Source organism: Phytophthora sojae, assembly GCF_000149755.1.
Source record: "Phytophthora sojae unplaced genomic scaffold PHYSOscaffold_11, whole genome shotgun sequence".
Lineage (NCBI taxonomy): Eukaryota > Oomycota > Peronosporomycetes > Peronosporales > Peronosporaceae > Phytophthora > Phytophthora sojae.
Window position 1 is genome coordinate 2,079,351 of NW_009258125.1, and position 14,493 is coordinate 2,093,843.

A 14,493-nucleotide genomic window follows, 5' to 3' on the forward strand; every position below is an offset into this window, starting at 1 on the left:
AACGGAGCAAATGTCAACTATGAGCATCCAGACGGAACTGCCGCTCTTCACATTTACTGCCAGGAAAACTGCAATGGTAAACTTGTTGTTGGAACTGGGCGCAACTGTGGACTTTGATGACGACAATGGGATGGCACCACTGATGTATGCGTCGTACAGTGGCTCGAAAGAGGTGGTGGACTTACTTTTGGAAGGTGGAGCGAGCTTTCCCAGACAGAGCCGTCGTGGTGCGACCGCTCTACACTACGCGTGTTATGGGGGATGCCTTGAAGTGGTTAAAGCTCTTGTAGAAAACGGGGCGCCAATCGACTCCCCAGACGCAACAGGTGATACGCCACTGATCCGTGCAACCGCAAGAGGGCATGTTGCATCTGTGCAACTAATCGTGAATAAGGGAGCTGCAATTGAGGTAGCCAACACGTTGGGTTATACTCCGCTTATAATGGCTTCACGGTACGGTCGTGCACAAGTTATAGCGGTGCTGTTGAAGGCAGGAGCGAGCGTGGACAAACAAGGTCCCGATGGGCATACTGCTCTGAATATTGCGAGTAAGCACGGCCAAATTGATGTTGTGCGGCTGCTGATTCAGGGTTGAGCGGTCGTTGACTTGGCTGACGTTGAAGACAATACTCCGCTGATCAATGCAGCTGGGGAAGGTCATGTTGCAGTGGTTAGGCTGCTAATTGAGCATGGTGCATCGATTGACTTCAAGAACCGTAGCAACTGGACTCCACTCACTATTGCTGCGCAAAATGGCCACGTGGGTGTGGCTGGACGGCTCTTAAAGCACGGAGCTGGTGTTGACACATCAGGACCAAGCGGACTTCATATTGCTTGTAAGCATGGACACCTTGACGTTACTAAACTACTCATTTCGAGTGGAGCATCCATCGACTTGACCGACGAGGATGGCAACACTCCAGTCAAATGCGCAAGAGATAATGGCCGCGAAGACGTGGTGAAGTTACTTGCTGAAAATGGGTCATTGGTGACTGGTGTCGACGTTCCAAGTTAATTTCCTGAAATCTCTGGAATAATAGATGAACTGGCCTCGTAGCAGTGTTGGGCTGCTGAATTACGGTGTTGATCGTTGAAACTAATCAAACTCACGCAGTTAAATATCACATAATCTACATATCCTTCAAAGGATTTCTTCATTTACTGACTCACTCCCCATTAATCATCACATTTACCAATACAGTTCCTCCACGGGGCTTCCGTCCGCGTCCAATAGGCTAATCTTCAAAAACATGTCGCTCTTGGGCGACCCCAAGCCGCCCACCTCGTCCGGCAGCACCAGCGGGTAGCTGCACATCTCGCAATTCCGATTGCCCGCGTAGAGCGTCAGGGGGATGACGGCCGATCCGATTAGATCGTCCTCGCCGCGCGGGTTGTGGTCGAAGACCTGCGCGATGAGGAACTCGTTGTCCCACTCGTCCACCTGGAAGTCGAACTGCTCGGCCGGAGACCAGTGCGGATCCAGGCTGCTCTGGACGATCGAGCTCTTCTTGGTGGCGCCGTCCAGCGTGAAGACCACGTAGGCGCTGCTCTTGCCGCCCACCTCGTTCGTCGCCGCCACCAGGTCCTGGCACTTGCAGAGCATCACCTTCACGGAGAACTTGTTGTTCCCCATTGCCGCGCTTGGCTTCGTTCAGTCGATCGAGTAACTACCGGAGTGGCGACTTGCGTCCGTCCAGCGCTGTAGCATCGTCGACAGTGTCGACCACCGAGATGGCGATGTAACGGCTACTTTCGGTGGCACAATCGAGCAACCCGCCACACAGACGGTGGTAGCAGCCTGGTATCCGAGCAAAGACTTGTGCGACCCCGAAAGTCAGCACCACAGATCACCCAACAGCTGACCTGATACCGTCAGTCGATCGTAGCAGCGAGTAGCGACGATCCTCAAGCCCCGTTGGCTCTCTTCTCCTGCTTGATCTACCGCAGTTGATCGCCCGTCGACCATGTCAAGCCCAGCCAGCTCGAAGCTCCCTCTACACGTCGGCGTCATCGTCTTCGAGGGCGTCGTGCAGCAGGACTTCATTGGGGTCACGTCCTACCTGGAGCAGCTCCCGACTGTGTGCGACCAACCGGTCAAGTTCTCCACCATCTCGTTATCGGCGGGGGTTCTGCGCAGCCGCAACTCACTGGGATTCGGTATGCCGCTGTACGCCACGCACGGGTTCGAGGACGTGACGGAGCACATCGACATTCTCGTCATCCCCGGTGGATCTCCCGGTCGGTTGGTGATGCAGCAGCACGACGCCTTCATGAAGTTCCTCAAGAGAGTCACCGAGGGCGCGACGTACGTGCTGACGGTGTGCACTGGCTCGGCCATTCTGGCGACGATGGGGCTGCTGGACGGCAAGCGCGCGACCACCAACAAGATGGCTTACAAGGGCGTCGTGGAGGCCCATCCGACCGTCAACTGGGTGCACAAGGCGCGCTGGGTGAGGGATGGCTACATCTGGACGAGCTCCGGGGTGACGGCCGGGATGGATATGGCGCACGCGTTCATGGCGGCGGTTTACGGCGAGGACGTGGCTGTCACCATGGCGCGCTACATGGAGAACGTGCCGAACACGGACGCTAACGACGACCCCTTCGCTACGGTGTGAGCGGAGTGCCTGGGTGTGAGTTCGGTTTTGTTTCCGAGTGCTGGACAGGGATGGCGCAGCGACTTTGTTGCAGAAATAGCTGGGAGCAGCAAGCAACATTCTGGGTAGCCTTCACTTTTATTTGCCGTCTGACCATTGAGGGTGCGCTTCTGTTCGTCTCCCCGAGTTTTAGGAGCCATGCTTCGTTAAATTTGCTAACATGTGTGAGGCACATTGAAGTCCTCGCTGCTCAGATGGAGTACCCAGATATCTTGATGAATTTGCTTGAAAATGGAGCTATGGTTGATCTGCCGCTCCCGAATAACGCGACGCCATTGAACCTCGCGTGTGAGTAAGGCATTTTGATGCTGGCTAATCACGGAGCTTCGCTTAATTCGGTCGATGATAAAGGCTGCACACTGCTATCAACGGTGGCCAGCACTGGAAGTCTCCGCACAAGTTGATGTCTGCACCATTGTCCAAGATAATGCGGACAACCTCCAGTCTTTTCAACCACACCGCTGTAATCAAAGCAGTACCTCCACTGGGCAGCCTTGCATTCATATTGGCACCTCTGGTCACTAGAAATTGTACAATATCATGGTAGCCCAGCTGAGCTGCAGTGATAAGTGGGACGCTGGACAAGCGGTTTGCAGCGTGCGTGTATTCATGGACAAATGGACGAAATCCAACGTCTCGTCAACCGTGGGGAAGAAGTCAACTTCAGAGATTTATTTGGCGATACCGCGCTCTGGTCGCAGCGACCAAGGGCCACGTTGCAGTGGTTCAGTTTCTTGTGGGCGCTGGCGGGACGACAGACTTGACGAATTACATCGGTTGTTCCCCACTCATGATTGCTTCAAAAGGTGGCCACGCCGACGTGGTATCTGCGCTCCTGGAAAGTGGGGCGATCATAGACTACCAATTACGAACTGGGTTCACTGCTCTGCAAACGGCATGTTCAAACGGCCATCTTGCTGTCGTTAAGGCGTCAGTAGGGCGATTGATCTGGCGAATAACGATGGTGAAAGCCCGCTGTTAAGTGCAACTCGAAACGGAAATGCTGCAGTTGTGGAGGTTTTGTTGGAAAGTGGAACATCCCTCGACTTGGGTATCCACGAAGGCTGGAGCCCTCTAGCAAAAGCTGGCACAATTCAGTGGATTCACCGAGTTTGTCCAGATCATTTATGAGTAAGTCCCAGCAGAATCAACTAGGGCCACTTCCGATTTAACGGCTGCCTTCACTCCATCCACTGCACGAGCCAACTCAATTGATCAAAAGAGCCGAAACGAGGATACAGCTCATGATCGCAGCTCAACATGACCATCGAGCAACAGTGCTGCTGCTACTTGAAAATGGCGCTAGTCTTGACAAGGTTGACACCAAAGGCTGGACTGCTCTGGCTTATGCTGCTGCGAATAGACACGCAAATGTGGTTCAAAGCTTACTTGAAAAAGGTGCGAGCATTGATTGTCATGGTTTAGGTGGATCTACAGCTCTGCAAGCTGCATGCTTCCGGAGCGCATTCCAGTGATTGATTGAAATGCTTGTAGAAAGTGGTGCTTCCCTCGATGAGCCTGGTGACAACGGCGAAATTGCTCGGAGTGTAGCTGCGTATTGTGACCACGCCAACGTGGCGAGTCTTCTGGTCGCGCATGGTGCAGCTGTTGACGTCGTAACAATCGAAGGTTCTACACCCCTCATGACTGCTGCAGCTGAGGACCATGGCAACGTGGTTGCCGTACTCCTCGCAAATGAAGCAAGCGTCAATCACAGGACGGTCTTCTCTACTCTTGGCAAACATCAACGTGGCCCAACAACTCGTCGGGCATGGTGCCCGTATGTACAATGATGATGAATAGTTGAGCTCCTGACCAAACGAGGCGCTGTGGTAAAAAAAACTGATCAAGATGACAGCACTACGCTGATAGGATTTACATGTACAACCATTATTTCCCACACTACTTAGCACTTCATTTACCAATTTAATCTCGCAGCAATGCATCATGGTAGAGCTACCTCTTCGTCAACAATTACCATTACTTCTTATGAGCCCACCCTCATCCGAAGATTTCATGTTTGTGGATCGTCGGAGACAGGTTCATTTGAAGCTCGGCGATACAAGTGGCGCAGCCTCGAGTTTCTGCAGCCTCCTCTCGACTGTGACGACTTCCACCGTCGACTCCATCTCGTTCAATGTAAGAAACGTCAAAAGCCGACATGTCGATGAAACCAGAGCACGAACTGCACACGGCCTCGCCGCAGAACCGACAGTGATGGCAGCGCCGCATCGTTAGCGTTCTGAACGTCTTCAGGCAGAGAAAACAGTGATCGCTCTCCACCCACTCCATCTTCGTGAGTCTTTCAATCGTCACGCCAGGCTTCTCCGCTTCCGTCAGATTGCCCAGACAAGCCGCCAGACTTTGCAGCCACTTGACGTACTTCTTCAACAATGAGCTGCCGTGTGTCTGCGTTGCTCGGATCCGCGGACTAGCCGCCACCGTCTTTAGAATCTGCTTGTTGGGCATGAGTGATAGGAACAAACTCACGCGAACACTGTCGGGGTCGTTGGTCGTCTCGATCACCACACCCGAGTTACGGAAATGCAGTCGCTCCGTCTTGGAGGACTTGGGCAGCTCTGGGATGTCGGAGAAGTTCATACTTGAGAAGGTGTGTACACCTATGAGCGAGCGTGAGGCCATCACGTCGTGCACTGCTCGTCGACCGTTGCGCAGTCCGAGTCGCTCCACGGACTTGTCCGGGTGGCGCTCGAAGACGTCCTGGTAACACATCATGGTGAAGTCGTGGCACGAGTCCACGCCGACGAGTTTGTTCAGCGAACGCAGCGTGAGCCAGTTGGCGGCGTACGCGTCGTCCACCGAGTAGCTGCTCCAGACCCCGTCGTGGTCCTGAGCCGACGCCGGTGGCGTGGTGCACGTGAGTTTGTCCAGCGTGACGCCGTTGTCCAGGAACCTCCCGAAGAGCTTCTTCATCACGCCCTGGTATGCGACGTCTTGAAGAAGCTCAGCAGCTCGTCCACGTCGGCGTCCAGCGTCGTGATCGCGCGCACCATGTAGAACTCAGACGGGTGGCCGCCCCCGCCAGCGCCGAACGTCTCCACAGTGCTGATACAGCTCGGCAGCGCGTCGCCCGTGAGCTCGTAGAGGCGGCAGTTGTTGCTCTCCTCCACGAACCTCCAGCTGTCCGCGGGCGTCGACGTGACCAGCAGCGCCATGTCCGTGGCGTCCTCCCGCACCCGGCGCAAGATGCGCGCGGCCGGCGCGTGGCCCGAGATCTTGCACTGCGCCGTGCGGCTCATGGCGGCGACTGGCGGGCTTGGGGGCTGCTGGAAGAACGCAATGTTGTAGCAATCGACAAGCGATCTGATACCCCGCACGTCGAAGTTGCGCGTGATGGGCAACTTCAGTCGCCAATGAGGAAAGAACGATGATGCAGGACGACACGATGTCGCGAACAGTTGAAGTGACAAAGCTGAAGTGTTATGTTGCGAGTCGCCAGCAAGGACACAGCCGTCAATACCTCGCCTCCAGCGCTCGCTTAACCGAGAGAAGAACGGCGTCGGAGGCGTCCGGGCAAACTCATCTCGGCAAGGAGAAGTCGTAGCCACCTCGTCAGAAACCATTCCTCCGGTAGGCGACTGGACCGCCAAGTCCACCGTGGGCTCTCTTGGCTGTTGCTTGCAAATAGAACCACCTCGAGGTTGCAATGACACTCCCAGCAAAGTCTGGCCCTGCTGCTCGCTGATGCATTCGCAGGTCAGGCGCCGAACCGAATAAGAAGCTTCAGAAAGCCGATCTTGGCGGGGCCACAGTCTCAATTCACAAGAAACGAGTTTTGATTTTTTCTCTTCCTTGCGATGACCTATCCATAGTGTCGATGGGCTCCAGAGTCTCGGGTCGAGACGTGGCTGACTCTAAGCCCGAGCCGTGAATTTTGGCCTTCGAACTCGTCATCGACTCGTGACGAGGTCGTGACGGATATTTATTACTACTGACCTTGATTTCGTCGTATAAGAAAATAAGAAAAAAAAACAACTTAAGCCCTGTACAAATTCGTTTATTCGAAATGATACCTGCCATGTTAAACGTTGGGCGGACTACCATGTCACGCTAGAGCCGCCTATAGGACTGCCTACCATGTTGTGCTAGAGCTGCCTACCATGTTGTGCCAGCGCTGCCTACCATGTTGTACCTCGCGGCCTACCATGTTGTGCCTCGGCGGCCTACCATGTTGTATCTCGGCGGCTTACCATATTATGCTAGCGCCGCCCATAGAACAGTGTGTGTTTTCGTCTATACTGGCGTCGTACACGTTTGCCAAAGCGAAAGCCCCACTAACATTCCCAACACCCTATAAACTAGGGCTTCGCGAAGGCTGGGATAGGATTGGTTAACTCACCTTTGATCGCCATTGATAAACTCAATCCGCACGCTCCACGGGCATCTCCTGCGCCTGCTTCGCAGCCGCAGAATCTGCCCGACAATGTATCGCCACTATGGTCACGACGTACAACCGATTTCAGAGCAAAATCAATGACGAATCTAACTCGACGAATTTGCAAATGAACTGGACCAGCCTCCATCATTCGTGAGAAGTCTAAAACACTCGGTCAATAGACATCACTTACTGTAAATTGACCTAAAGACGTTACCGGTTCATCACCGGTGTCGATTGGAGGGGGGACATCGCCCGAATTAATCCTGTTTGGGCTGGTCTATCAGCACTTCGTCGCTTCCTATCCCAGTATAATAGATAGGCGTGCATAATACGATACCACCTTAATAAGTTACACTACGTGATTGGATTAATACACGTTGAAGTGTGGGAGATGAATGAGTAGGGATTACACTATTGAACGTCTTAATCGCAAAACTATAAGTTTGCAAATAAAAATGAATTGCATTTTGCCATTAGCATAAACAACATGTTCATATGAAATTATTGTGTTTAAGCACTATAATAGTAAGCTAGATATTCATAGGCCGCAGGACCTTAGTATTATAAATAGGTTTCTAAATATACGAAGTTCGTTAGTTTCAAGAATACACGAATTTATACAACATCGTATGACCAAAACTAAACCACAGCTATCCCCTCTTCGACTTCGAGTGAACTGCTAATTGACTTCGCGTGCGTTGCGGTTACTGCTAATTGACTTCGCGTGCGTTGCTGTCGGATAGGTTTTGCTCTACGTCGGCCAAGAAGATGGGGCCAACTGAACACTTCTTTTTTATGACAAATTGACACAACAGTAGCATTTGGCGACCTACACAACACGATAACAAATTAAAAAATCAAATTGCTTTTAACCATCTTGTACCCTCAATACTCTTCCTCATCTATCCGCTTGTATTGGCTGTCAGCCGTACGCACCCATTTAATGCAATTCTCGTGTGGCAGATCGTTGCTTTTTACGCTTGCTACGCCGCTTCCTGCTTTGAGTACGTGGATCAGGCTGCATGTTGCTGTCAATAGCGACTTCTTCAGTTACTCGATCGTCGACGCACGCACGAGTAGAGATCCGCATCCCATCGACACTTCCAATCCAGTCCCAACTACGAAAAATACCATCTCCCCAATAATCGACTGCGTCAGTCAACAGCTCCTTAAATTGCGTGGTCATCGACGCCTGGTGCTTGGCTAGTTCGTATCTCTCCCTAGCTAGCTCGAGATCATAAGTTGTTTGTTGGGCAATCTCCTCCTCTTCCTCGCGAGTGTGGAGCAAAGCCATACTTCTCGTGGATTTAATCCCAGATGCACAATCCTTAAACACCCGCGCCGCCACATCGCACTGCTCACCTCCTAATGATGGCAACAATTCAGCGTCAACCAATTGTAGGACCAGGGTTTCAACCACTTCGATGTCGCCCGTACGGCGTGCCTGGGTTATTTTTGCCAAGCTACTGTCGTTTTGCAGTTTGATAACCCAGCCACAGCTTCTCGAACTCATGCTCATCGTTTCTTCCTATGAAGTTATCGATCGCAGGTTCAGACACACCCAAGACTGTGGGCTCGATCACTTGTTCAGTCGATGTGCCAATATTCGTGAAGCGCTCATCGATAATTCCATCCGTTCCAGCAGGGAAGGTTGGATCAGGGGTAGCTTCCATTAAGGCCTCCCTTTCCTCGATTTTGAGCGAGCGCCATCCACCGCTTCCGAAGCTTCTGCCCTTGCTTTGCCTGTATTAGCCACAGGTTCGTCTTCTTCAAGTCATCATGGCGTGTATTCTCGAGTTCCTTCGCATGTGGCGAACCGTGTACAGCCACAAAAGCCCAAAACGCTTCATGGCAGCGCATTGCTAAGACACATCCAGAACAATACAAATGAGAGAGATGTAAAAAGCATTAGAACACTGTCATGAAGTGACTAGGCTACAAAGACACTACACCTGCGCAACGCAGCAGTCACCAGCTAGACGGCAGCGAGGCGGCAGCTAGACGTGGAAGGCGATAGCGCGAAGGAAAGCAACTGGTCTCTGAGCGCAGAACTCTCGACAAGACAGCAGTGGCGTTTGACCAATCAGCAGTCGTCTTGAAATCAAGGTCACTACTGATAAAGTACGACGAAATCAAGGTCAGTAGTGTTAAATATCCGGTCGTGACTCGAGGCCCTCGTGCACTGGATGTGATTTGCAACATTTCGACAACAGGAGACTTCACCACGGAACACTATTAGCGATCTTTTCACCGCTGCAGGCTGCAGCACTGCAAAGAACTACAACGAGTATGGTATTTCGCTGTACTCTTCCTTGTGAAGAACCCGGCATTACAGTACACGTGACATCTGCATTGAGAGCCCGTGCATTTGCGAACATTATCGGTGGGAAAACAGATTCAACGTTAGCTGTAGCTTGATGCTTGCAGACGTCTAAGTGAACGGTGAAGCAAGGCCATCCACTCGAGGGCAGTTGAGTCATCACTTTCAGACTTGCTGGACGAATCCAAAGTTTGGGTGAATTTCAAGTTTTTGAGGGCAGCTTTGGCTTGGCTGCGGCGTTGGCCCTTCACCATGACGTACGGTGGCGATTTATACTCATCGAGTTCTTGTTCACTGAACCCCACAGCCTACCGCCGTCTACGGGGCATCACTTGGAGCCTATTCATTTGAAGTGAGAACCTCCACTGAAAGAGGGTCAGTACAATGATTTGTGTTTGCGGATTGCAAGGCAAAATGCAAAGTAAGAGACGAGCCGCTGAAGCTAATGGCTGGCTACGTTGGCCGAAGGCTGCAAGCCGGATAATTCGGACTCGGGAATTCAGAGTAATCCCCACAGTACTCCCAAATGTATCGGATAGTTTCTGGTGGGGATTCTCCAGAGACCATGGGGGGATGAGACTGATGCGGGTCTCTGGCGATAGCGTCTGCAGTCCACCTACCGCGTGACCGACCACCTTCTCCTTCCATTCGCCAACTCGAGGACTCCACCGCAAGTTTACGACGACCCGTTAGCGGAGACTTTGGTCCGGCAGAGTAGACCCAGAACTCGGACCATCACCTGGAGAGGCGGGCTGCGACTCCGTCGGCCCGGATCCTCGAGCGCGTGCGGGAGAACGCGACCGACCTGGCGCTGCTGGCCACGGTCACCACGCACGACTGGAAGCTGCTGAGCGACAAGAACGGCACGCAAATGTACGAGATGACGGGCGAGTCCCTCTCGAGCAACGTGAGCACGGTGCGGACTTTCGGCAAGGGCGGCGGCGGCCACCCGTCCGAGTTCTACCTCGTCCGAGCCGCGACGACCGTGCGCGCAGACGTCAACACCATGCTGGACGTGCTGCGGACCAGCACGTCCGAGGACTTCCGCACGGTCATGAAGAAGATTTTCCACAAACAGTTCGAGAGCGGCGCCGTCGTGGACTCCCTGAGCTGCACGACGCCGCCCCCGTACGCGCCCAGTCCGGACAGTAAAGGGTGCAACGGGGGCTGGCAATTGTTCAGTGAGGATGACGGCTACAGCGCCAACTGGATCACGTTGAGGGCCTTCACGAAGTTAGAGGGTCTCGACGGCCCCCGAGACTTCACCATGATCTGCTACCAGGACGTCTTCGAACGAGCCTACATCAGTGACAAGCTCACGCGCGTGGGCCGGCGAGCGTCACGAGACCCGCACCGGCCGCAACCCGTGACGGGGTCGAGACTTATCGGAGTGTACACGTTCTCCAGTATGAACTTCAGGGACATCCCAGAGCTGCCAAAGTCCTCTAAGACCGACCGCCTGCACTTCCGGAACTCTGGTGTCATCGTGGAAGAGCTGGTCGAAGAGGACGCCAACGGCCCCACGGTTCGAGTGAGCTTGCTGCTGTCTCTAATGCCGGCCAAGTTGGTGCTGAAGGAGGTCTCGCAGAGCCCGCGCATGCGTGTGGCGGTCGCTGCCGGGCATGAAGTGGCCAAGAAGTACCGGAAATGGCTGCAAACGCTCGCGCTGGGGGTCAGTCACTTGGCAGAGGCAGCAAAGCCCGCTGTCACCATGCAACACCTGAGCAAAATGACGTGGACGGAGAGCGATCGCTGCTACTTGTGCCTGAAGACGTTCCGCACGTACCGCAGACGCCACCGCTGCCGCTTCTGTGGCGAGGCGGTCTGTGGCTCGTGCTCGGGGTTCGTGAACATGTCGGCGTTCGATGTCAACTACGAGCACAGCGAGGGCGGCCCAGACAACATCAACATTGGCCACCGCCAGCTCGATATACGCATGGCCAGCGACGGCAGCGAGCGGAGCAGCAACAACAACAACAATAACAACAACAACAACAACAACAACAACGCCTCTAAGGACAACACGGAGGAGTTCATGGAGACTCGCGGGTGCAACACGTGCGTGTCCGAGCTGCAGATGAACTTGACGATGCTGGGCCACGCGCGAAGCCAGCAGAACTCCAGTATCTACAGTAGCAGTAGTAGCGGCAGTCTCTCGCAGCTCGTCAGCGCTCGTCTCAAGAACCGAACCGCCGACCATGAGGACAACCAAACTTCGGGTTACAGCAGTGTCCACGGGCCACCGCCACCTTACCCAGGTCTGGACAGCAGCTTTGAACGCGACCAAGTCCTGCCGATACATGCTGGAGACTATCAGTACTACCAGCAGCAGAAGATGAGCTTCTCCACCATCAGCAGCAGCTCGTACTCGGGTCTGTCGCGCGACGAGCGCGCTCAGCTGGCACTGTACGCTTCCACCAGCTCAGCAGAGTTCATGGGCAAGCCGCCGCCCTCGTCGACTTCTGTGAGCTCAAACCCCACGCCCAGCAGCTTCACGCCATCGGACGCCTCGTTGAGCGCCTTCTTGGCTCGAGACCCCGATATTCTCTCGCTAAATGGACTGACCCTATCTCCTGGAGGCTCGGTGGCCCCGAGCGCAACGACTGCCATGGACGACGATGAGCACAACGACTTCACCTACAAGCACAGCAGTGTGCCGCCGTACGCAGACCTTCGCTCGAGTTACGCCACCACTGCTGCCACAAACGAAGGCAGCAACCACAGCCAGTTCAACTACGCCAACATGACCCCCCAGGAGGTGCAAGCCACTGAGCGTTTACTTCGCGAGGCGAATACCCGAGGAAACACACGCATCAATGGTCAGCCTCCGCTCGATGGTCGACGCCACCAGCCGCAATACAAGCACGACTACGACCAAAGTCCGGTAGAACTCGCCAACAAGAAGGTCTACCACGTGCCGGGGGTAGCTCAAAGCTCCGGGGGTTTCTCCCCATCGCACTCACAGAGGTCGTCATACTCGTCTGGAAGCGCCCGCAGCGACTTGATCCAGTTGAACCCGCCAGCCAAGACCCCGGCGGTGTCGAGTAAAATGGACTTAGTAGTTTTCGACGACAACCGACAAGCGAAGACTCTGGACCAAGTAGGGAGCTCCAACGATATGATTCCGCTCACGTTCTGAAAGCAACGCGCGAGTGGATGGTAGAGCCCAAGAATTCAGCAAAATGACCGCAGGGATTGAACGTGCGAGTCGCGAGTGACGTAGAAGGAAGAAATGACGGCGTCGTAGCCAATATTTATGAAAAAAATAAAAAGAGCGCAACGATTCCAGACGACATGAAGTAGATAGGAAGGAGAATAGGCTCAACAGACTGCTTCGAGCTACTCCGTAGCCTCCTGGTTGCTCTGGTGGTCCTCCAAGGCGTCAGCAGGTTTCTCAGCAGGTTGAACTTCATCTTGCTGTCGAGTTCTTTGCACTTGCAGCCCAGATTCGTCACTTTTGCTTGCTACTTCCTCTGCTTCTTGGCCCGCTTCTTGCTGTTGTTGCTGCTGCTGTTCCTGGTCGACACTCTCCTGCTTGTTCATTTCCTGTTCTTGTAGCGCCTTCCTCTCTTGTTGCTCTTGCCTTTCTTGTAGACGACGCTGCTTCTTCACCCTTAACTCCCGTAAGAAGGCCTCAAAGGATTCCACGTCAGGGAAGCTCTGACCGGCAAAAACAGAATTCGGATGCGAGAACTCCTCGCCTCCAACGAAAAACGTATAACCCGTCTGCTTGATCTCCACCTCCGGCTTCTCCTCGACAGCATTTTCTTCGTGTTGGTCTTCGTCGCTGGTAGAATCCGAGTAGTAATCATCACTGTCGTCTTCAATGTCAGCGGTCTGGATGGCTAGTCCTTCGGTGCTCAACGCAATTGTGCGGTGTAGCATGTGCCGGTCGCACGCAATGAACAGTACGTGGCAGACGCTGTCAGCGGGTAAGTGCGCCACATCAACGGGGAAGCAGCCCACCACCACGGAGCTTGTGCTAGGGCCGTCAAGAGGTCGGTGCTGACAGGCCTCTTCATTCTGAGTCTGCTGCGGCTGAGGAGGGGCTTCCTTGTGCAGGAACCGAGCGCATTCGTCTCTTAATCCCGTAACTTGTGCGTCGTAGTGCGGTTTCTCACTCCGGGCATCGCCAATTTCACGCCAGATCAGTTGGAAGTAGCCGTTGACGAACATCTCCGTAAGTGGCAAGCGATAGTTCACATGTAGTGGGGCTTCACGTTCGTGCACGTGCCCCATGTTGCACTCCAAATCAAGCGACAACCGCTCGCGTCTCGGTTCGAACGCCACAAAGAATTCTCCAGCGCGAGGAACTTCTTCTCCATCCTGGTTAGTTGTCCTGCTTGGAATTTCCAGCTTGGAGTCGCCGAGCAGACTGCGAACTTGTTGGTCTTGCAGCACCGCCTTGCGCTCGCGCAGGTGCTGAAGAGCGAAGCAGCGACGCGCGCGAGCGGTCGACGGCTTCGTCGTGTCCCGCTCTCGTCGGAGATAGTCCTGGATCTCCGCTGCGCTCATCAGCAGCTCCGGCGGCACCAAGTCAACTGGAAACAGCCCAAAGGTGTCACGAGTCTGCAGTTCAAACTGCGCCCGATAGTGCTGCAGTGCAAAGGACACAAAGGCCAAGTTGCCCGTTGCACAAGCTCGATGGCAGGCCGACCAGCCTGCCGAGTTGCTCGTGGCGGTGGTGATGGTGTCCTCCTCCCCCTCCTCCGTGCTGTAGACTTGGCTGGAGGCTGTGGAGCTCCAGGCCTCTGGACGCGCGTGCAGCAGCAGCTCTAGCGTGATCTGCAGCTGCTGCAGCTGCTGGCCGGACTCGAGCTCCGAGGCCACGACCGTGTGCACCGCCTCCTCGAGCTGCAGTTCCCACGCCGCGTCCTTGCTCTGGGCGTCCGCCTCGTGGTCGTGCAGCAGCGTCTTGAGCTGCTGGATGTCGCCGTCCACCACGCAGTCCACCAGCTCCGTCGACGTGGCGGCGCCCATGGTGAGCCTCGAGCGTCTTGATACGGAATGCCACGCATGACTGACTGGCCAACGCGCACCAAAGGTCGCGTATCTTTTCGCTAGAAAGATCTGTAGAGCATGGATACACTTTTTGTGCGCTAGATGGCTACATGCAG

The 14,493-nt window shown here is 54.3% G+C and overlaps 7 protein-coding genes across 7 annotated transcripts; 3 read left to right on the top strand and 4 right to left on the bottom strand.

Annotated features, from left to right (window-relative positions):
- Window positions 1-82: 82 nt before the first annotated feature.
- Window positions 83-328, top strand: PHYSODRAFT_406974 (hypothetical protein; the record flags this gene model as incomplete). Its single annotated transcript, XM_009538404.1, has 1 exon — window positions 83-328. A coding segment is annotated over one exon (246 nt), but the record flags the coding sequence as incomplete, so codon positions are not given.
- Window positions 329-1,189: 861 nt separating this feature from the next.
- On the bottom strand, window positions 1,190-1,633 carry PHYSODRAFT_319148 (hypothetical protein; the record flags this gene model as incomplete). The annotated part of the gene is made up of 1 exon (XM_009538405.1): window positions 1,190-1,633. The coding sequence occupies one exon, from the start codon at window positions 1,631-1,633 to the stop codon at window positions 1,190-1,192; it is 444 nt and encodes a 147-aa protein (XP_009536700.1).
- Window positions 1,634-2,159: 526 nt separating this feature from the next.
- On the top strand, window positions 2,160-2,813 carry PHYSODRAFT_550128 (hypothetical protein; the record flags this gene model as incomplete). Its single annotated transcript, XM_009538406.1, has 2 exons — window positions 2,160-2,318; window positions 2,412-2,813. 2 exons carry the CDS (start codon window positions 2,160-2,162, stop codon window positions 2,616-2,618), a joined length of 366 nt encoding a protein of 121 aa, XP_009536701.1. The 3' UTR covers window positions 2,619-2,813.
- A 1,845-nt stretch (window positions 2,814-4,658) lies between these two features.
- On the bottom strand, window positions 4,659-5,917 carry PHYSODRAFT_319150 (hypothetical protein; the record flags this gene model as incomplete). Its single annotated transcript, XM_009538407.1, has 2 exons — window positions 4,659-5,571; window positions 5,595-5,917. 2 exons carry the CDS (start codon window positions 5,915-5,917, stop codon window positions 4,659-4,661), a joined length of 1,236 nt encoding a protein of 411 aa, XP_009536702.1.
- A 2,079-nt stretch (window positions 5,918-7,996) lies between these two features.
- Window positions 7,997-8,729, bottom strand: PHYSODRAFT_306401 (hypothetical protein; the record flags this gene model as incomplete). Its single annotated transcript, XM_009538408.1, has 2 exons — window positions 7,997-8,580; window positions 8,618-8,729. The coding sequence occupies 2 exons, from the start codon at window positions 8,727-8,729 to the stop codon at window positions 7,997-7,999; spliced, it is 696 nt and encodes a 231-aa protein (XP_009536703.1).
- A 1,407-nt stretch (window positions 8,730-10,136) lies between these two features.
- On the top strand, window positions 10,137-12,515 carry PHYSODRAFT_565213 (hypothetical protein; the record flags this gene model as incomplete). The annotated part of the gene is made up of 2 exons (XM_009538409.1): window positions 10,137-11,198; window positions 11,694-12,515. The coding sequence occupies exons 1-2, from the start codon at window positions 10,248-10,250 to the stop codon at window positions 12,513-12,515; spliced, it is 1,773 nt and encodes a 590-aa protein (XP_009536704.1). The 5' UTR covers window positions 10,137-10,247.
- Window positions 12,516-12,970: 455 nt separating this feature from the next.
- Window positions 12,971-14,356, bottom strand: PHYSODRAFT_440725 (hypothetical protein; the record flags this gene model as incomplete). The annotated part of the gene is made up of 1 exon (XM_009538410.1): window positions 12,971-14,356. A coding segment is annotated over one exon (1,386 nt), but the record flags the coding sequence as incomplete, so codon positions are not given.
- Window positions 14,357-14,493: the final 137 nt, after the last annotated feature.